A 23104-nucleotide genomic window follows, 5' to 3' on the forward strand; every position below is an offset into this window, starting at 1 on the left:
ACGTCTATGGTACACCTAGTGCTATGTGCCAAGGTCCTGGCCTGCTGAGGGCTTTTCAGGGCTGTAGGAATGGTAGCTGCACTGATGGCCACTCTGACCCCTGAGCCCAGTCGGCCCACCTGTGGTGCTAGAAGGGCTACGTGCACTAGCTTGCTCTAGGTCACAGCCATAGCTGTCAGCAAAGGCAACTTTCAAGCCCCCGCGCACCTGATGGTGGGCTAGGGTGAGGGAGGGAGAGCACTTTCAGAGTTGGAAAGCACCGTGGGATCCAGTCATCAGAGGACTGGCCCGATGGAGACAGCCCCACACCACACTCTCATGGCTCCCTGCTGAGGGGCCGTCTGCTCTCTGGAGTCCGACAGCTACACAGGACCCAGAACAGCAGCCTCTGCCAGCTCCCAGGGTTCCTTGAGGCAGGTATGACAGAGCTCTGCCCATCGTCTGCCACGGGCCTCACCTCGAGGCTTTTGGGAAGTCCCTCATCCCAGTCCACAGCTCAAGACTGTCCCTAGGTAAGGGTGGGTCCCACACACCAGCTGGTCTAGTCTCACACAGGTAAAGCGGCCAGGGCTGTGGCCTGTGAGGACATGGCCAGACCTGAGGCAGCCAGGGGACCGCCCTCAGCCAGAAAGCAGAGACTGACTGGAGAGGGCACAGAAGCTGCCTAGCAACAGGCCGCAACACTTGAAGAACACACGCTACCAGCTTTTTTGCAGTTCTTCTGGCCAGCCCTGCACTGTGGTTTCTGCTCTCAATGACTCGACTGGATGTCTTTCCTCTGCCTCAGCTGCTAGCTCTTCTTCCGAATTCAGCCCTGTCCACCCCCAGCACCACACACACCAGTGGCTTCTCTCAGCGTGGGCAGCGATGTGATCACCAGCGGCTCTCCCCTCTGCCCTGCTGCCCGTGAGCCTTCATGGAGCAAGTCACCTGGGGACCATAGGGCTCCAACAGGCCTGACACAGCAGCCTGAGGGCCTTGTACCTCACTACCTCAGAGGGAGAGGCAGTTCCTGTGGAGAGCCTCTAGGCTGCCTGCTGATTGATTCCAAGTGTGTGTGTGTGGGGGGGGGGGGGGCGCACAGGGCAGCTGGCCTCCTCACCTGTGCGCGATCAAAAGGCCACCTGAGTCTCCGCAGCTGAGGAGGTGGCGGGAGTGCTGCCGTGTCCAGGGCACAAAATGTGTCTGCGGGTGAATGTGTGAGCATATGTGCTAGTCTACATGGATGTGAACATGTGTGTGTGTGTGTGTGTGTGTGTGTGTGTGTGTGTGTGTGTGTGTACTGTGCACTGACTGGGAGCAGGTGGGTAGTGAGGATCCCTACAAAGGGCACTTGGGCACCAGCTGCTCACACAGGCCTCGGGCCTCTTCACAGCCACTCCTAGCAACAGTCTGAAGCTGCGGGTCCATTTGCTCCCATTTCTGAGGTCACATCTCTGTCTTTGAACTGTGGGATAAGAACGTTCCCAGAAAGGGTCAGGATGGAAGGTGGCCACTTCCTTAAGTTCAGTGGCTGTGACATCCCGGTGAGGCCTGGGTCCCCCTACATACAGGGGCTCCACGCGCCAGGTCTTCACTTGCATTCATCCCTGCACCCCACACACTTGTCTGTGATGTGGAGAGGGGGCGGGGAGCCAGATGCAGACACAGGTCTGAGTCATGCCAGGCAGAGCTGCAGGCATCAGGAGGGAGGGAGGGACAGCTGTGAGGAGGGACAGCTGTGAAAGTGCCAAATGACACAAGGATGAAAATTACCTGAGAAGGCCTGAGTACCTAACACGGTTCTGTTTGCAAGGGTGACTCACAGAGGTCTCACCTCCTGGGGCCTGCTGCTTGGTGACCTTTATTTTTCTGTCATAAACATGTGTTACCCTTTTGATAAGGGAAAAACAGCCCGCATGTCATCAGAGTTGTAGGTTCACCTCCCAGGGCCCTTCCAAAGCTGCAGCCCAGGCCTGCGATCTTAAAGCCACCTGCAGGTGACCCCTTAACCCTCTGGCCCCTTTGCAGGGCAGAAGAAGCCAGACCCAAGGAGGAGGGGCCTGCCCTGGAGCCCAGCTCTGGGGCTGCACCCTGGGCCTCCAGCTATGTGGCACCAAGATGTCCTACTGAATGTCGCCTGAGAAACCCTTGCTGCTTCTGTGAGACCAGGAATTTTGCAAAGAAAACCAGAAACACAAGAACTGCACAGAGCCCTCTACAGCACCACCGGCACCAGTTCTGCCCCAGGGGGACACACCCACAATAGTCACCACAGATACCAAGTCACCCTGCTCATTAGGATCCAGGGTCTCCCTTTCCCGAGAATAAAACAGGCGAGGTAAAGAGGTGCCACAGGCCTGCTTGAGAGAGGTGATCCAAATACCCCTGGCAACTCGCTAAGGGCTGGGGACAGCTCACTGGGAAGATGCTTGCCTGGTGTGTACAAGGGCCTGGGCCCCACCCTCAGCACTGCAAGCCAACAAAAGATGTCTCATCCATGCAAAGAGCCATAGTGCTGCTCACGGCTTTCTTGCCCCGACTTACTATCCCGCTAGGAAGACAGTTCACAAAGGACAGATGGCCTGGCTGTGTCTCTGCACACTGAGCAGTCACTCATGTTTGACGTCAGAGATGCTCTGTTCAGGAACAGGCTAAGAACTACTGGAGCCTCATGGAGGGCACAGGGTTCTTACCTCTCCCCCGGGCCCATGTGTAGACACGGCTGGCCTCAGCGCTCTCAGGCGGTGGTTCTGTGGGCTCCACAGGCAGAGGTCGGAAGTGGGGATCGTCAGCCCGGCCAGGGGTCTTCAGGGGCAAGATGTACTTGGGGAGCCCCTTGTAGAACCAGGCCCCCGACCTCTTCCAGACCTGTGAAGGAGACATGTGCTCAGCGTACAGGAAGGTGCGCTGCCTTCCCTCGCTATGTGGTACTCTCCATGCAGGCCTGCTGTTCCTCATTTCCTGCTTGCCAGCGATGTGATAGGGTAAGAAAGTAAGATCCAGGACAAAGTACAGATGAGGATTCTCCTCAGTCTCTTTAGCCAATGGGATAGGGTAGACCCAGGATGGACACACTGCAGTAAGTCCTATGGACCACCCACCCATCAGTCCACCCACCCATCCACCTACCCACCTACCTATCCATCCATTCACCCACACATCCATCCATCCACCTACCCATCCACCCACTCACCTACATATCTACCCACCCACTCATCCATCCATCCATCCACCCACCCATCCATCCATCCATCCACCCATCCATCCACCATCCACCCACCCATCCATCCACCACCCACCCATCCATCCATCCATCCATCCACCCACCCATCCACCATCCACCCACCCATCCACCATCCATCCACCCACCCATCCACCATCCACCCACCCACCCATCCATCCACCATCCACCCACCCATCCATCCATCCATCCACCCATCCATCCATCCACCCACCCATCCACCATCCACCCACCCACCCATCCACCATCCACCCACCCATCCACCCACCCATCCATCCACCTACCCATCCATCCATCCACCCACCCACCCATCCATCCATCCACCCACCCATCCATCCATCCATCCACCCACCCACCCATCCACCATCCACCCACCCATCCATCCATCCATCCATCCACCCACCCATCCATCCATCCATCCACCCACCCACCCATCCACCATCCACCCACCCATCCATCCATCCATCCATCCACCCACCCATCCATCCATCCACCCACCCACCCATCCACCATCTACCCTCCCATCCATCCATCCATCCATCCACCCACCCATCCATCCATCCACTCACCCACCCATCCATCCATCCACCCACCCACTCATCCACCATCCACCCAGCCACCTATTCACCCATCCACCCACCTATCCTCCCACACATCCATTCACCCACCCACCCACCCACACATCCACTCACCCACCACACACCCACCCACACATCCACCCATCCACCCACCCACCCTCTCACACATCCACCCACCCACCCTCCCTCCCACCCACCCACCCACACATCCACCCACCCTCCCTCCCACCCACCCACCCTCCCTCCCTCCCACCCACCCACACATCCACCCACCCACACATCCACCCTCCCACCCACCCACACATCCACCCTCCCACCCTCCCTCCCACCCACCCACACATCCACCCATCCACCCTCCCACCCACCCACACATCCACCCTCCCTCCCACCCACCCACACATCCACCCTCCCACCCTCCCTCCCACCCACCCACCCATCCACCCATCCACCCTCCCACCCTCCCTCCCACCCACCCACACATCCACCCATCCACCCTCCCACCCTCCCTCCCACCCACCCACACATCCACCCTCCCACCCTCCCTCCCACCCACCCACACATCCACCCATCCACCCTCCCACCCTCCCTCCCACCCACCCACACATCCACCCATCCACCCTCCCACCCTCCCTCCCACCCACCCACACATCCACCCTCCCACCCTCCCTCCCACCCACCCACACATCCACCCATCCACCCTCCCACCCTCCCTCCCACCCACCCACACATCCACCCTCCCACCCTCCCTCCCACCCACCCACACATCCACCCTCCCACCCTCCCACACACCCACCCATCCATCACCCTGGTCTAGAGTAACCCATTCTCTTGCTTCCACTTCACAAGTTCCGTACGGCCTTGTGTGTACTGCGATGCCCAGCTCATCTCCACACCTATTTAAAAGCTGACCCCACATGCTCTTGCTTCTCTCTGCTCAGTGGGATCACTGCAGGCTAACACCTCAGAGCACGTAAGGAATGCTCTGAGCATCATCCACCCACCCACCAGAATCCCAGAGCCAGCCTAGCCTCCTCCTGCCCAGCCTGGTCCTTCCCTACCCACCAGCAGGAGATGCTACAGTTCCACACCCATCCACCTGGGCTGGGCTCCCACTGCCAGCTGCCTCGCCTGCGCCTTCTCAATCTATGGGGCCGGAGGGTGGGGCTGAGCAGGACAGACCCAGCCAGTGCCTGCCAGTCCTGGAGCCTCCCATGATGCCATGTGCAGGCCCCAACTTCTCAAGGAGAATGTCCCTGGCCCCTCACTATTCTGAGCCTATACAGCATCCCTCTGGCATGGGATGTCCCCAGAATACAACCATAGTGTCTCCTCCTGCTTCCCTGCCTCCATTTTGTGCTTTTGAGGGCCTCCCACAGGACACCTCTATTTCACACAGCCATCGGGGCCTCTCAGAGCTGGGGGTGGTGGTGGTGGTGGATGATGCTGGCTGGGTCCCATCTCTTCCCCTTGGAGAAAATCTGACATGGGAAGAAGTGATCACCCTGGGGCTGGTTGAGAAGGGTACCCCAGAAAACTGGGGTGGATCCCTAGAAGTTGAGGGTGTCTGCTCTTGTCCAGAATAGGAGTGACAGCCAGAGACCCCTCGAGGAATCCCTCTGAGCCCTATCATCTCCAGGAGGGCCACCCCGACTCCCCTTTCTTGCTCCCCATTGGAAAAACCAAGGACAGAGGAATCAAATGTAAAATTGTTCCCTCGGGGCACTGGGTGAGTATAAGGCTCTCTGAGCTTTGCTCCTTTCATTGGTGAAGAAAATTAATTCCTCATAGGCTGGGAGTGCCCAGCACTGTGCCCAGCATCCAGCAGGTGCCTTCCTCCTAGATAGAGCTCTGGGAAGGGTGACAGAGGGCTTAAGGGACAGCCAGGCTAGGCTGTATCACCGCATCTGAAAGCTTTCCCCTGAGGGTTTCTGTACAGACTCGGAAAAGACTGGAATCTCCAAGAGCCTCAGATTAGAATTCAGAGCAGTAACTTGAGATAAGGTCCCCGAACCCTTAATGCCTACTTCAGAAGCAGCTGAGAGCTGCATAATCTCCTTTTTTTATGAGGGGAATGTGCTCAGAGTGGTAAGGAGGGTGGGAGCGAGGGGAGGCTGGGGTCACCTTCTCAGAGAAAAGGCAGGCTTGGTGGGTTCCACGCAGACCTACAATCACTCAGCTATTGTGTGCTATGGACACGGGGATCGCATGGACCCTCAGTTTCCCCATCACCAGGCAGCTCTGGGATGGTGCTGTCACATGGAGTGGCCAGGAGGATCAGACTCAGGAGTGGACTTAAGACCCCAAAACCTTGCTTGCACTAGGTACAGGGCAGCCGCCCCATAGATGGTATGGTTGCACTCACTACTGTCATCCTGTGTGACAAGCATGGACGGCTTTATCATCTATGGGCCAAATATTTTATTTGAAATTAGGAACCCAAATCCCAGTGTTGGCTGACTGAAGACAGTGCGTATGTAGCTTCTTACTCCCTAAGTGTTTATGGTGCCATATTTAAACTGTGGCGTATTATAGTAAAAAAGTTGAGAGGGGGAGGGGGAGGGAGGAAAGGGAGAGAGCCGAGGGCGGGCACACTGTCCCAGATGATGTGCATGTGGAAGTCTAAGCTAGAGTGAGTTCAAGGATGCCGTGGTAGGACTTCTCTGAGCCTTTAACGTGCGAGTGTGCACAGCGCTCTCCAATAGGACAAAAGCACACACCATGGTCCCTCCTTAGACTCTGCCTGGCTGGCGTTGGGGGATAGAACACTGGGCCGGAAGCATGTTAGGCAAGTACTCTACCACTGGGTCTAACCTGAGCTCAGCAGAGACAGGGGGAGAATGTTTTATGGCGCCCCTGTGGAGAAACACCTCCCACATTTTGATTTCTCCGGACTGGAAACCGCTGTGGTTTTGATCTCTTCTTGTGCCTTCTCAGGAGAAAGCTTGACCTCTATGTATGTTGGCAGCGTTTGGTTGGGGGAGCCTGTAGGAACCTACACGGCTGAGCAGGCCTGGTGAGGCGAGTGGCGGGGATGCCAGCTGGGCCAAGGTCAGGGTAACAATTCCACCCACCCCCGCCTGTCCATGCACACCCTGACCTTCCCTTGCTTTACCGTGCACCTCCCCCACCCCTACCCTGACAACAATGGCTTCCTATCACATGATTTCTGCCCAGCACACCCAGGCCTACCCCTGCCCAGCCAGCCACTTGGCGCCTCCCCAAGGACAGGGTCAGGACAAGCCCTCCTGGGAGTCTAACCCCCATGCTGGGCTAGGCCCACAGATTGGGGAGCACTCTCCTCTGGAGAAGCTAAGTGTTGCTACACAGCGCCACTCCACTCCCCATGTGTGGTTTGCTGTGATAAGGCCAGCAAAGCAGCCAGCCTTGAAAATGCCATTTAATGAGAAAAGACCCACATGGCTGCCACGGCGCTCGCTCGCAGGGCGCGTCTGGCTGCAGTTAACGCTCCCGGGTACCACTGTTTTGTGCTGGGTTTCGAGGGTTTCATCACCATTTCAGCTCACGGCTAACCTGACTGCAGATCCGCATGGATATTAGCCAGGCTGTTCCCAGGGAGTTTTAATTACCACAGTAACAACCGCTAATCACCGGCACTTCCTAAGCGGCTGTGGCAGGGGCAGGTGGTAATTGCCCAGGCGCTGGTGGAAGGGAGGGGACAGTCTGGGAGAGGTGGCTGTTGGCAAGGAAGGAGAAAGGGAGGTTAAGGACACTGGGCTGCCCATGGCTTAGCCCTTTGCTGGTACAACTTGAGTTACATGTCTCCCATGCTCCTGGTGCATCTCACTGTCTGTCTTCACTGGCTTGCCCATTCCCTCTGCCCCTCCCCCACAGATAGAGGGAAAGGGCAGTCTGCCCTTGGCGCATGCTGTTCCTAACACTGGCAGTACCTGCCACCAGGTCTCCCATAGGGCATCCCCGTTCCCCAGGGAAGTCTTCCACGCCAGATCTTGCAGAGTCGAGGCCCCTGTGCTATGCTTCCAAGGCTATGGAGCGACCACCGGGACAATGGACAGGAGTTCATGCTTGTCAGTTGTTGGCCTGCCTGCTCCCCTCCCCCAGTGTCTGTCTCTGTCTCGCTCTTTCTTTGGAGAGAGGGTCTCACTGTGTAACTCTGGCTGGCCAGGAATTTGCTATGGAGTCCAGGCTGGCCTCAAACTCAGAGATATGCCTGCCTCTGTCTCCTGAGTGTGGGGATGAAAGGTGTGCGCCATCATGTGCAGCTTTGCCTAGGACATTGAGCTGTTCAAGGGCAGGGCTGTACCAAGGCCATCCCTAAACCTAGCGAGGAATCTATGTGTGCAGATACGGTACAGCAAATGTCTTCAAGGAGAACGGTCTGCCTGCTGACCCAGCTCCAGGCTGACCCAGCCTCGGAAGGAACAGGAACTGGCTTGCGATAGTACAATCCTCTTTACACTGTGGCCATCTTAAAGGTCTACCTGCTTTGGAGAAGAAGAGACAGGCTGCCCTAATCTGCCTTGAGTATGCACATGCACAAATACAAATATGTACATATAAACACACACACACACACATGCATACATACAGAGAGGGAGGGGGGCGGTATGTGTGTTCTAGTTTCCCAGGAGCTACCAGACAAGCTAATCTTCACAGCATGGCCAACAAAAGGCCATGCCTCCTGCCTCCTGCCTCCTCCTCTCCTCCCCAATACCTTGCAGCCAACCCCAGCTGTGTTTTCTCTCCTTTGGCCCATATTACACTCTTTTCTTTTTTGCCTCCAAATCCTTATAGGTGCTCCTCTTCTCTTCTGCAGATGAGCTTGGATTTCACTAGACCTTTCCCGAGAGAGAGAGAGAGAGAGAGAGAGAGAGAGAGAGAGAGAGAGAGATGGAGGGAGAGCGCCTCATCTCTCTCCACTGCAGGACACAGAACTTTGCTGTACTAGCACCGCCTCTGTGCCTGCCTGTCTTCTGGAGGGTGGAAAGTCCTAAGACAGCAGGGACCACCCGGAACCCCCAGACATCTTCCGGATGAGAAGCCACATGAACAGGTGTCGCGGCAACCCAGTGTGTGCGCTGCTCTTACTAGCCTCCTCCCAGGTGCCGGACCAGAACCCCATAAAAAGCTCCAAAGGCTGCTGGGAAGGCTCAAAGCAGCCTGCCCCTGTGGCCCATGCCTCCCCTTGGCTGCCCCTGCGGCCTGTGCAGCATGGTGGCCCCATCTTTCACAATCTGTGAATAAGAAAGCCGTCTTTGCACGGTATCATCAGCCACCTCTGTGCATTAGAACCTGGGTACGAATCATTGAGCTTTGAAGAATTAATGACAGTTAAATAATAGAATCTCAGCCTGCCAGTGAAGGTAAGATCTAGAAAAGTGGGGGGGGGGGAAGAGAAGGTGGGGGTGAGCATCAGGAAGGAGGGAAAGAAGCCTCCACAGTCACAGCTCCAGAGGCAGGGAGAATACAATGTTATGGAAATGGGGGTGGGCAATATCACATAAATGTAATTAAAGTGCTAAAAATATTAAAATGATCAAAAATTAGGAGGGGAGAGGGGAAACAGAGCAGCCCAAGCCAGGCAGCACCTCACCTCTCACAGTAGCTGTCTTATGTTGATGAGTCATGAGGAGGCGACAAGACCCAGCATGTGAACGCCGCTGTGGGCTAGGTAAGGGAGGCCTGGCGTGCGGCTGCCTCTCCGGGCTGACACTTGGCCAAACAATTTGATTTTTCCCCCCTTCTAAACCACATGCATTCCTCTGATTAAAGTGAAAACACAGCGGATCTGTAATTGAATGTTGATGTTATTCAATCCTCGGGCTGCATGGCAGGTCCACATGTGGGGAGCTGGCGTGTCTGCCTGGAATACCGAATCTGCATGTGGCTTCAGGGGGAGAAACTGATGGCATAGGAGAGGGAAGAAAGGCAGTAATTGAAATGTTTTTGTAAAGTGGAGCAAGATAGGAAAAGACGTGTCCCCCTGGCACATTGCTGTCCCCCGTCCAGCCACCAGGAGCCAGGACTCTGACCGTGGGAAACATGAAGATGAAGGTGAGGAACGCTGAGGCTAGAGGAGGAAGGAGAAGGCTGGTGGAGGAAGCCATGCCATTCCCAGAGGCTGCTGGGTAGGTTCCTGTGGTGCTCAGCGGGCTACAGAAAGCCATGCGGAGGGGCTGGAGAGATGGCTCAGGAGTTAAGAGCAAGCACTGCTCTCGCGGAGAGCCCACGTTTGGTTCTCGGGTGGCTCACAACTGCCTGTAACTCCAGTTCTCAGAGGATCCAACACCCTCCGGCCTCCTAGGGCTCGTGCACACACACGGTATATACATAGACTCACACAGGCACACACAACAGACACACAAATAAAAGAAATAAAACTTTAAAAAGCAAAGCTATGCCGGGCTCGGCGGCACTCCCTGTTATCCCCTGTACTCGGGGAAGCAGAGGCCACCCTAGTCTACAGAGTGAGTCCAGGACAGCCAGGGCTGTTACACAGAGAAACCCTGTCTCAATAACAACAACAACAACGCAAAGCCACGGTGAACCTAGCCCCTTTCCCCAACTCAGTGACCCGGAAGTTGTACTGGCCATGTGGCCTTCTCTCCCATAATCCCTAGCTCCTTTCCTTTTTCAAGTGGACGTGGCAGACTGGTTCTTGAAAAGTAAGAAATGAAGGTAAGAAAATGAAGCGCCATTGGCCATCAACAAACTGTTCTGTCAGAACACGCCATGACCGTTCACAAGTGAACTGGAGGAGTGGGCTTCTAGAAGGATCCCAGGCTCAGAGAAAACTGCCACAGAGATGGCAGAACACGGAACGGCCCAAGTTGTACCTGTGTGCATCCGTCCACAAAGCTTAGTGAGTCTGAGGAGACACTGAGCCCGCTCTGCAACGCACCTATGTCTTTGCCACCGCGTGCAAAAAATTTCAGGCATGGATAGAACTAAGTGTTGAGTATCAAAATAACAAACAAACAAAACAAAACAAAGCAAATAGACAAAAGAAGAAAAAAATGAGAACAAAACAGAGAAGGCACAACCACGGCTACGGGTGTCAAGCCGGGCTTGCTATCATTTGGATTTGTCATTTCAAAGACTCATGTACTAAGGGCTCAGGCCCCCAGTCTGTGGTGCCATTGGGAAGTGGGAGGACCTTTAAGAGGTGGGGACAAGGGCTGGAGAGATGGCTCAGAGGTTAAGAGCACTGACTGCTCTTCCAGAGGACCTGAGTTCAATTCCCAGCAACCACATGGTGGCTCACAACCATCTATAATGTGATCTGGTGCTCTCTTCTGGCCTGCAGGTGCATATATACATAACAAAAATAAATCTTAAAAAAAAAGAGGTGGGGACGAGTAGGTGGTCTTCAGATCAGTGGGGTTCCTTGAAGCGGGTAGTGGGTCTACAGGCCCCTCTTGTCCCAGCCAGCCATGTGGTAGGCAGTTTTGCCTTGTTTTCTACCACTTCCTGCTCAGAGGCCTAAAGGCAATGGGTCTGTCTGATCACAGACTGAAAGGTTCACAGTGGAGAACCCAGGGAACCTTTGCTCCTCATGGGGTGATCACACCAGCTATTTGTTATAATAGCAGAGCAGCCCAGGTGGGATGGGCAGATAGGATGGACGCACTTGCTCTTAGTTTTCATCTGCGAGAAGCACTGTTGCTCAAGCCAGGTCAGGCCCACCCAGCCCCACGGTTCCAACAGCCGAATCAGCTGCTGGCCACACAAACCTCAGGCTTGTTCAAGCTGACTTGCCTGATGTGGGCCCCAGGGACTGAACTCACACCATCGGGCTTAGCAGCAAGCTCCTTTACCGGATGAGCCACCTTGTCAGATCTTTCTCAGGGCTTTTCCTGCTCTGAGAGTGTGAAGCAGGTCACATGGTCTGGTGGCCACATCTGTAACCAAGAACCCAGTGTGTGGAAGATGTTGGCATCTGCCCTTTTCAGGGACAGGATGGAGTCCTCTCCAGTGTTTGACTCAGCAGGGCTATGATTCTGATCCTAGCAGAAGCTATGGACCAACTGGCAAGAGAAAAACACCGCTCAAAGGCGTGGTACCTCACATGACCCAAAGGGGATTGAAATAAAAGGTTCAAGAGCCAGAAGGTAGGCAAGGGGACTGCGATCCTAGAAAATTCAATGCCCAAGGAGATAAAGGCCAGATTTGGTTTAGATTGCTGACATGATAAGAGCTATAAAATATAATATTATAAAAGAAATTGCGTTTAAACAGTAGCTATAAAAGAATCTGGTAATGATTGGATCCAAAGTTCCAGACTGTATCAGTGACAACCAAATGGCGACAAATAAAACCTTGTTTTTCATGGGGATGGAGGAGTTATTTTTCTATTATAATAAAGTAATAAAAGAGAATTGCTTTGACTATTCAAAAAGCTATACATATATAATTTGTATCGAACAGAATGTCAGTCAATCTTTTTATCTATGCCAACCAACAAAATTAAAACTAGACAAATTTGTCATTTTAGCAAGTTACTTAGTTTTCCTACCATTTTTTTTTTCCGAGACAAGGTTTCTCTGTGTAGCCTTGGCTGTCCTGGACTCGCTCTGTAGACCAGGCTGGCCTTGAATTCACAGTGATCCGACTGCCTCAGCCTCCCTAGTGCTGGGATTAAAGGCGTGTGCCACCACGTCTGCCTCTCTTATCTTTCTTTTAAAGACAAGGTCTCATTGGGCATAAGGGGGCATGCCTTGAATCCCATCACTAGGGAGGCAGAGGCAGGCTGATCTCATGAGTTTGGGACCAGCCTTGTTTACATAGTGAGTTCCAGGACAGCCAGAACTACATAGTGAGACCCTTTCTCAAAAAAAAAAAAATTTACACACACAAACACAGACATCCCCCCCACAGACACACACATATACACACACAGATACAGTCTCCTGTGTAGTCCCAGCTGCCCTCCCTAGTGCTTGGATTAAGGGCATGTGCTACCACATCTAGACAATTTTCTTACACTTTCAGTCTCTCTTTCTCTCCTACCTCCAGATTTCCGTGTGTGTGTGTGTGTGTGTGTGTGTGTGTGTGTGTGTGTGTGTGTGTGTGTGAGAGAGAGAGAGAGAGAGAGAGAGAGAGAGAGAGAGAGAGAGAGAGAGAGAGAGAGAGAGAGAGAGAGAGACAGCACACTTGTGGAGGCCAGAGGACAGTTTGCAGGAGTCAGTTTTCTCTACATACCATGTGGGTTTCAGGCCTTGAATTCGAATGGTCATATTCCTCAGTGAGTGTCTGTGCTGGCTGAGCCATCCTACTGGGCCTGGCGCCCTCTTTCTTGAGACAGAGTTTCTCACTGGTTGGCCAGTGAAGCCGGGGGACTCAGCTGTCTCTGCCTCTCCAGGCAGGTCATCAGGCCCAGGAGGCACTCTCCCTAGCCCTACCTCCTTTCAGCTGCTCTCTTTCCTTGCTGCGTGCTTCCTTACCTCCTGAGAGGGAGCTGTGGGTATTAGTCAGAGAGCATTTATCAACCACCTCTGGTGTGTTCAGGCTGAGCTGAGGGGACAGACACCAAGTGTTCCTGGAGACCGGCTGCCCCTCCCACCCTGTCAGCGAGCGTTCCCTCCTGCTCAGGGCTCTCAGTGTTCTGCACAAACTGGAGTCTGCACCCACAGGAGGGGTGTGGGAGAACCAGGGCCATGGGCAGGGCTGTCAGCAGTCTCGCTCCCTGGCGCCTCTACCTCTCCCAGACAGCTCTCTAGCTCTCATCTTCCTGAGGTGTTCATAGAGGCTGAGGCCCCACCCAAGGGGCAATTAGCACATTTGCATTTTGAAGAATAACACTTTTTTTCCCCCTTTTCTTTTCTTTGGTGATGCTGGGGAGGGAGCCCAGTGTCTGAGGCATGTCAGGCCAGGGCTGGACCACTGAGGCATCCTTTCTCAAGATAACAGTTTCAAATGCACTGTGAGTTTGCAAGCGTGTGCATGTGTGTGTGTGTGTGTGTGTGTGTGTGTGTGTGTGTGTGTGTGTGTGTGTGTGTTGGTGAGTCAGGAGAAAGCTCCACCATGCCTCTCCCTACCTTGAACCACAGTGGGAGCATCTGGACCACAGGGCTTTCCCTCCTGCCCCCTGGGTCTCCCCGGTACATGGCTATCCTACACTCTATGCCTGCTAGCCATGCAAAGCCCCCACCTCACCAGGACACTGGAAATTAAGGCAGAGAAAGCCCTTGGGATGCTCTGTCCCCTGAGCCCTGAGGGCAGGAAGCTGAGCTCAGCACAGTGGAGCCCTGAATTCCCAGGGTCTGAGCAGGCGTCCTCTTCAACTCAAGTGGGCTTTGAGCAACCAGGCCAGCCTGGGAGACTAGCAACCGCCAGCACAGCAGAAAGGAAAAGCTGCAGTGCTGTGAGGGCGCTGTCTTTTTTTTTTTTTTTTTTTTTTTTTTTGTAGATAATTCAAACAGCGCGGCTGGATTATTTCGGAACCAGAGGGAATGCTCTGGCGTCCATGAAGCAGCCTCTGTAACATTACCCCCACCACAATAAACAAGGGGGGCTTGCCAATGTCACAAGGCAGTGGCACCAAAGCAACCATGATGGGCAGGCAGAAGGCTATGCCCCTGCATCAGGGGTAGGCTTGTTGGCCCTGACTCTAGCCCTGACTCCTCTCTGTAGGGATTATCTCCCGTGCTATCTAGGATGTGGGAAGGTCCTCATAAACAGCGGGGCCCCCCCCCCACCGTCCCCTTTCCCAAGGTCCAGAGTGCTGTCCCCGCCCTCCCTCTTAGCTGTTCCTGCCAGCTCAGCAAATCCACAGGGAGAAGGCTTCTCTGCACCACTGGATTGTCAACACTTTGCAAATGCTTCTCCTTCCCCCCCCCCCCCCCCCGAATTCATAAGCACCGTGAAATCTCTCCGAATCCCCACACTGACCTCCCTTTCCTTTTCTGCCACAGCTCAGGGGGAGCATGCTCAGGTGGTATTTGGCGGGGAAGCCAGGCTCTGGCCTCAGATGGAGTGGGCTGCACACAGGAAATGAATAGAGGCTGTGAGCAGAAAATTGCCCAGGCCAATTATAGCAAGCCAGGTCTTCTCAGAGGAGCGTCTCAATTTTGATTCAATTCCCAGAACAACAAATATGCCAGTGTTTAAACACAGTCCCAGCCAAAGCGACACCACTGGCCCCTGGGTGGCAGAGCTCTGGTGGGGGACTACGGGGGGTCTTCAATGCCTGGACGTGTTTCTCAATGGCACGTTTGGTGACGGCTTCATTTTCAATCTGTTTTGTTTCTCTTGGGAAAATCTATAATTTTTTTTAGGCCCTTTGGCCCCTCTACCTTCCTTATTCATTCTTCCCTCATTCTGTTTGGTTATTCTTTTTTTTTTTTAAATCCCATTTTTTAGGACATCTTACAGATATTTTTCTCTGGATCCCCTACTCAGGCTTCTTATTTTATTGATTTGGGGGATTTCACATTATCTTTAGGTGTGTCCTGGTGACCTCTAACATCCACGCCAAGTTTGCTGCATACACAGCACCATTCAAGAACATCTTCAAATGCGCACTTACAAGCTGGTCAGGAGACCGAGTGTTACTGGATCAAAGAAGTCCCCGGATGGGAAAGCAGCACTGTGCATCCCAGGATCACACCATGGGCTCTCCAGCTCCAGTAGCGCCACCTAGACTTACCACCAAAGGTCCAGATCCTCCACTTAGTTTAAAGTGGGGACGCCAATGTCCACCTCTGAGCCTTATGTCAACCTTGCAGGAAGATCCCAGCAAAAGGCCAGCCTTCCCACTCCCCTGTGCCTGCAGGACTTTCTGGCAGCCCTATGTAGTATGGTCTTAAACTGCTTCATTAGGAAAGGAAATGGGATGTCACTCCAGGGCTAGGTACCACCTAGCAGCTTAATAAATACTTTCTAAAGCAAGGGTCTACCCTTGGCTCCCCAGTCTCCATCTGTGAGACAGCTGGCCACGGGGAGAGGCATAATTGTGCCAGCCAGTGTCATTTGGCATCTGAAAAACAAGCTGGGAGCTTGGATCAAATTTTCTTCAAATTAGTGCCAGAAAGAGAGACCAAATTCAGACACTCCCCAGAGGTACATGAAACCTGGAGCCAAACCATGACCACACAGGTGTGACAGGCAGGGTGGGAGGGACCAGATGGAATGCCGCATCAGGAGTCACACCAGCTGGCCTCTGGGGACACAGGTGACCTGTACCGTGCTGTAGTCAAGGTAAGTCCCACAAAGTATAGCGTCCCCAATACATTGGTGCTTTGACTGCATGCATGTTTCTCTACAGATGTTGGATTCCCTGAAACAGGAGTAACAGACAGTTGTGAGCTGCCATAAGGTTGCTGGGAATTGAACCCGGGTCCTCTGGAAGAGCAGCCAGTGCTCTTAACCGCTTGAGCCATCTCTCCAGCCCTCCGGAGGATACTCTTAAGGGTGGCTTAGTAGCTTGAAGCACTCAGTAAATGACACAGCTAAACTCAAAGACTTGTGGGCTCCTCCAGAAAGGACTATGCTGATCTACTGAGACTTTTGGAGACCACACCCCAGTGCGTGCCTCAGGGGAGCCCAGCACTACAAGGCAGGGAGCTGTGGTTCTGTGGACATGGTGTGCGTTAGGGGCTTTCCGCTCTGATGCTCTGCTCTTTGCCCAGATGGCTATTAACCTCCCCATTATACCTGCCTCAAGTCTGTGCTGAAACCCGACCTTCTGGGGAGGCCCAGTGAAGTTCGCCTTCATTGTTACCTTGGCTGGATTTGGAGTCACCTAGGAGACACAGCTCCGGATGCATGTGTCCACGAGAGTTTTCTAGGGAGGCTTAACTGAAGAGGGAAGAGCTACGCTAAATGTAAGCAATGCTATCTCACAGGCCAGGGTCCCAAACTGATGAAAATACTGGCCACCACCATAATTTTTCTGCTTCTTGAGTACAGATGCAATATGACCAGCCATCTCGCATGCTAGCCGCCATGCCTTCACACTGCGATGGACTGCACACATGAAAGCTGTGACCAGCCATCTCACATGCTAGCCGCCATGATGGACTGCACACATGAAAGCTGTGACCAGCCATCTCGCATGCTAGCCGCCATGCCTTCACACTGGGATGGACTGCACACATGAAAGCTGTGACACAAAATAAACCCTTTTCATTTTGTAAGTTGCCTTTGTCAGGTCATTTAGTCACAGACACAAGGAAAATAACTGGCATATACACTGGCCCACCCCGTTATCTTCTTAACCGCAGTAACGATGAAATTTACAACTGTAGGCATCTTTAGGTTTAATGGTTCAGCCCCATTGGGTGCACACACCCTGCTACGCTGCTCCCACCCTCACCCACAGAACTTTCTCACCTCCCACACTGAAGCCCTGCGCCCATGACACACCACCTCCCCCACGGTGTCAGCCACTGGCAACCACCGTTCCCACGTTTGACTCCCTGCCTCACTTAGGCAGCATCCCACAGTGTTTGTGCCCGTGTGACTGGGTTTCGGTGACCCAGCATCATAACCTCAAGGTTCACCCATGTCGGGCTGTGTCACAATTTCATTCCTTATGGAGGTCACATAAAACAAGCAATGTGACACATTTCACTTAGCCACCTGGTAGGCCCTTGGGTGGTGTCTACCTTCAACCACTGTGAACACTGCTGCCGTGTGTGTGTGTGTGTGTGTGTGTGTGTGTGTGTGTGTGTGTGTGTGCGCGCGTGCATGCGCGTGTGTGCGTGCGCGTGTGTGCGTGCGTGCGCGTGTGTGTGTGTGTGTGTGCGCGTGTGTGTGCGTGTGTGTGTGTGTGTGTGTGTGTGTGTGGTATCTGTGTGAATACTTGCTTTTAACTCTTTAGGTGGAATACTGAGAGAGACCACCACCTAAATAAGTGGATATAAATGTCCATCACACAGAAATGCTAAATAGAAGGGGTAATTCTACATGAATGCCTTGAGAATCTACCGCACTCATCTCTACAGCAGTCACAGTTTTGTGTTGTTGGTTTTTTGTTTGTTTGTTTGTTTGTTTTGCCAACAGTGCACAGTGGTCTGGTCTGGGCTTCCCACACCCCTGCCAACAGTGGAGATTTTCTGCTGTCTTAGAACAGCCACCCTAGTGGATGGGACATGGTGGCATCCTCTTTAGCCCTGCAACCCCCTTCCTGCTTTGTCCTGACCCCTCCGCCTTGTTCTATCTTTTCCCTCTCAGTATCCAACAGATGATGCCATTTGTGCCAGCTAGTGTTCATGTCAACGTGACACAAGCTAGAGTCATCAGAGGAAATCTCAACTGAGAAAATGCCTCCGTTAAGATTGACTATAGGCAAGCCTGCAGGGTATTTTCTTAATTAATGATTGATGTGAGAGGGTCCAGCCCATCATGGGTGGTGGCACCCCCTGGGCTGGAGGTCCTGGGTTCTATAAGAAAACAGGCTGAGGGCTGAAGAGATGGCCCAGTGGTTAAGAGCGCTGACTGCTCTTCCAGAGGTCCTGAGTTCAAGTCCCAGCAACCACATGGTGGCTCATAACCATCTATAATGAGATCTGATGCCCTCTTCTGGCCTGCAGGTGTACATGCAGGCAGAACACTGTATATATAATAATAAATAAATCTTTAAAAAAAAAAAAAGAAGAAAGAAAGCAGGCTGAGCAAGCCACATGGAGCAAGGCAGCGAGCAGTGTTCCTTCATGGCCTCTGCATCAGCTCCTACCTCAAAGGTCCTGGCCTGTTTGAGTTCCTGCTTTGACTTTCTTTGATAATGAACAGTGATACAGAAACATAAGCAAAATAAACCCTTCCCCCCAACTCACTTTGGTCTTGGTGTTTCATCACAGCAATAGCTGCCCTAACTAAGACATCCTCCCTTGTTTACTGGCTTGCTCATTATTTCCTGTAAGCTTCTCCCCGACGCTGCCCTGCTAGGATGCCTTGCTCTTTACCATTTTCTAAGGGGCCTGAAACAGCACTAGACACACGGTAACTACCCAAGGGTGTTATGTGAATGAATGAATGAATGAATGAGTGAGTGAATGAATGAGTGAATGAATGAGTGAATGAGTGAATGAATGAGTGAATGAATGAATGAATGAGTGAATGCATGAATGAATGAGTGAATGAATGAGTGAATGAATAAGTGAATGAATGAATGAGTGGTTAGAAGGCAGTCCTGCTAGAATGCATTTTGGACGAAGGCCTATCTAGCTTCAACTCCTGACTCCATTAATCACTCCTGGGGTCTTTGGGCAAGTGACCTCCTCCCTTCTCTCAGCTTCAGTTATTCTGTCTGTCATGGGGACACAAGGCCCTGTAAGTCCCTTGCTGGGCTCCTGTGAGAAAGATAAATGTTCACTCCTTGGATATGACCAACATCCATTGTTGATATTGGCCTTTCCTGTCTGTGTGTGTGTGTGTGTGTGTGTGTGTGTGTGTGTGTGTGTGTGTGTACGTGTTCAGTTAGCTCAGAGGACTGCATTGGGGGTTGTAATGAAGCCCTTTCCCTTTGGAGTCTATTGGCACGCCAGGGTAAAACTTCCTGTTCAGGGGCTCAGACTGGCACCTCAAGCAAGTGACGGGAGCGAGGGAGTGGTTCAGTCTGCCTTAGAGGATGCTACTGGTGGGGGCGTCCAGATAGGCAAACTGCTCTGGGACCTGGTGGGTGCCAGGAGCCTCCTCCTGCTGCCACCCGTGCCTGTGTGGGAGGTGAGGAGATAGCAGTGACGGGGGGGCTGTTTGACAGAACTGCAGCAGCGTGGGAGGTGACCAACAACACACTGAGGAAGTGTAGCCATCCAGGTCCCCCAGGAATGTCGCTACAGCAGCCTGGAGCAAGCAAGCGAGGCACAGATGGCAGCCACCTGTCCCGGCACCAGCCACCTACTCCTCGGTGCGCTCACAGGCCTGTGAAAGGGGCCTTCAGGCAAAGCTGTTTGCAGCAAAAAAAAATCCAAACTGCAAGCAATGGAGACATCCAACATGGTGAGGCAGATGGCAGCCTGCAGTGACACAGGCTGCCAGCCAGGGAGGCAGGTGCTGAGGTGCTGGGCTCAGCAGTCACTGGCAGTCTGATGGGGAGGGGGGAATGTCCCGGATTCTCCCATCCATCTTCAGGCTGTGAGGCCCAGATGAGAGCCTGCCCCGCCTGTCAATGACCTCATTGGAGTACCGCTCACCTCCAGGCTGGGAGGGCAGGACCCACAGACAGGCACTTTTCTAGCCTCTTCACTTTCCCTAGGCACAAAATTCTCTTTTAGCCAGTCAAGGAGCAGGAGAGGGAACGAGGGAAGATACCCCAGCTCCACTGGGCCCGTGGGTCCCCTGTCAGGATCACCATTAAGACCAGGGAAGCCAAGCCAGGGGTGGGGGTGGTGCACGCCTTTAATCCCAGCACTCGGGAGGCAGAGGCAGGTGGATCGCTGTGAGTTCAAGGCCAGTCTGGTCTACAAAATGAGTCCAGGACAGCCAGGGCTACACAGAGAGACCCTGTCTTGGGAAAAAAAAAAAAAAATCCGGGAAGCTGACCAAAGGCACGTTGCTCTGGGAGGCTGTGAAGTGATCAGACCAGGGACTTTTTCTTGCATGTTTCGCTGCAAACCGCTGTGGGGGCCTCAGCAAGTGTCGGCTGGCGCAGGCTCTGCCTGGGTCTCATCAGGCTTGTGTGTGTGAAAGCACAAGAGAGAGAGGCCAGCGTAAAGAAGAGTGCTCTAATTGTATTAATCAGCTTCCAATTACTTACAAATTGATGTGCTTCCCCCCACCCCCCATAACGAAGCCCACAGCTTCAGCTTCTGTTAGAGGCTGGAGGAACAGCTTCGAGAATGCAGGGGAATCTAGATTCTAATTAACCTTTCCACTGATTGCATGACAACTCTGGGTGAGTCATGGGGTTTGTTTTGTTTTTAATGGAATGGGAAGAAAGGCTGAAGAATAAATGAATTTTCAGTTTGCTACCTTTAGTCCTGTGTTTTGAAGTTCTCAACACAATCTCTTGAAACCCCATGACACACCCACAGAGGTAGGTAAAAAAAAAACCCTAAAAACCACCAGCAGGGACTGGGGGGCCATAGGCAGGCTTGCCTGAACTGCAGGTGATGGGGGAATTGCGTGTATGCTGTCACACTCAAGGCCTGGCCTGCCTGCCTGCCGGGACCAGGGTGAAAGCTTTCCAAGACGCAGCCAGGCTGGCAATGTAAACTGCCTCTGAGGAATGGGTTTACTTTACTCAGGCTCCCAAAGGGGTGATCAGAGCCAGGGGTTCCAAGGAGCTGGTGTACAGTGGGGCTGCTGTCAGGTCCTGGCCCCTTTCCAGTGGCCACAGAGAACCACAGGTGCCACCTCTGAGGTGCACAATGTCACAGGTAAAAAAGTTCCCAGTGGACAGGGGGCTGCAGGAGGGTCGGGTATGGTTTGCTGGGTTTACTGCTTCTGCAAACTAACAAGCAGGCTGGAACCTGAGTCTGGAAAAATTGCCATGGAAGCCCGAGCTCCATTCTGGAGACACCAATTCACAGGAAACCTGGGAACTGCGTGGGTGTGCATGCTGGGTCTCAGGGGGAGGTGGGGGAGCCATTTAGAGTCTCAAAAGGATGAAGACTGGCCTGAGAAAGAGTCTAGAGAACACATGAGGTGGGCTGGGAGCAGGGGACGCCTCCTTATAACCCAGCACTCAGGAGGCTGAGGCAGGAGCGTTGAAAGTTAGGGGCCAACAAACAGGTAACAGGAGGGAAATGACTGTAAGGGAAGGACGGACACAGGAGGAAAGGCAGCCGCTGAGCCTGCGCTAGAGGCAGGACAGGGACAGCCGAGGAGTGGATGGACAGGGACAGCCGAGGAGTGGATGGACAGGGACAGCCAAGGAGTGGATGGACAGGGACTTGTGCCTGGTGCTCCTAAAAGCATCAGCTTGCTACTCAGGAAAATAACTGAGAATCACACAAAGAAGTCAAACATGAGCATCCATCATGGTCTAAGAGAGACTCTTGTCTCTCTTCTCAGGGATAAGTGAATGGCCAGGAGACTACTGTTCCTGACAGCAAAGGAACAGAGACCTGGAAACCAACAATGAGAGAAAGAGGACCTGAGGGAGACTGTGAGGGAGAGGGTCCCTCAGCAGGAGAATAGAGACAGGTGTGACAAATGCCTCTGCCTGCATGGGCACGCTCCATGTCAGAATCAGGACGTTGAATAAAAGCATCCAGGTACAGAAAATGAACACAGGAGGTTGCACTCAAGGTAGGCGTGGCCATGGCCTAGACCTGATTTGGGCAGTGGCTAGTTCCTATCAGTTTTTCTATGACTCTTAAGAAACAAAAAAGAAGCAAATGCCTATAGATAGTTTTTGGGATGGAGTCTTGCTGTGTTGTTCTAGAAAGGGTTTAGCTTCTAGGCTTCAGCAATGTCCCCGTTTTAGCCTCTGGCGTGGCGGGAAGAGGTATGGGTGCACACCATGGGGCCATCCTCCATACGGAGATGTCAAGAGTCTTACAACTGCTTTTATCTTGAACCGCGTGTTGTGAATGGGTATGTGCACACGTACGTGTACAGGTGCCTGCAAATGCTCAGACACCCCGGGAGCTGGAGCTACAGAGGCCGGTGAACTGCCCATGCTGGGTTCTGAGAACTGAGCTAGGGTATTCTGCAAGAGCAGCCGTGCACACTCTTAAACCATGAGACATCTTTCCAGCCCCAGTGTATTTTTCTGTCTGTCTGTCTGTCTGTCTGTGTATGTTTGCAATGGGCACTGAAGCGAGGACCATGCATGTGCTGTGACTGTCTGCCACTTGAGCTACATCCCCAGCCCTCAAGGCTCTTTTCCATTTTGCCTATTCACACACATGTATAAACCTAAAGACCAGCAAAGCATCTGAACCAGACATTAAGAAGACAAGTCAGTGTCAAGGGCGGAAAGCCTTAAGGTCTTCCGGGTGGAGGGAAACATGGAAGGAGCTGAGGACGAGTCGGGAGGAGTGGTGGGCATACAGCAGTGACCAGAGATACAACTGACAAGCTTTCCTGGTCAAATAGCCGAGTACAAAAGCACGTGCGTGCACGCGTGCATGTGTGCGTGCACGCGCGGGCACGCAAGGAGGCAGAGGTTAACATCAGGCTGGGCGTGGTGGTGCACGACTTTAATCCCAGCACTCTGGGAGACAGAGGCAGGAAGATCTTTGTGAGTTCAAGGCCAGCCTGGTCTACAAGTCCAGGACAGCCAAGGCTAACACAGAGAAACCCTCTCTTGAAAAAAACAATAAATAAATAAACAAATAAATAAATAAATATCAACATCAGACATTTCCCTCTATCATTCTTCCACCTGTGTTTGTTGGTTTTTCGAGACAGGGTTTCTCTGTGTAGCCTTGCC

General features: G+C 53.1%; 1 protein-coding gene across 9 annotated transcripts in view; it reads right to left on the reverse strand.

The window, feature by feature from the left end:
* The window catches only part of RPH3AL (rabphilin 3A like (without C2 domains)), a 150687-nt gene that overhangs the window by 22825 nt on the left and 104758 nt on the right, over positions 1–23104 (reverse strand). For all 9 annotated transcript variants that reach the window (XM_084802848.1, XM_084802852.1, XM_084802853.1 and 6 more), the window contains one exon: positions 2676–2850. In XM_084802848.1, coding sequence (XP_084658974.1) covers positions 2676–2850 — 175 coding nt within the window. The remainder of the gene's footprint in view (positions 1–2675; positions 2851–23104) is intronic.

The sequence above is a fragment of the Acomys minous genome (assembly GCF_964271855.1).
Source record: "Acomys minous genome assembly, chromosome: 12".
NCBI lineage: Eukaryota > Metazoa > Chordata > Mammalia > Rodentia > Muridae > Acomys > Acomys minous.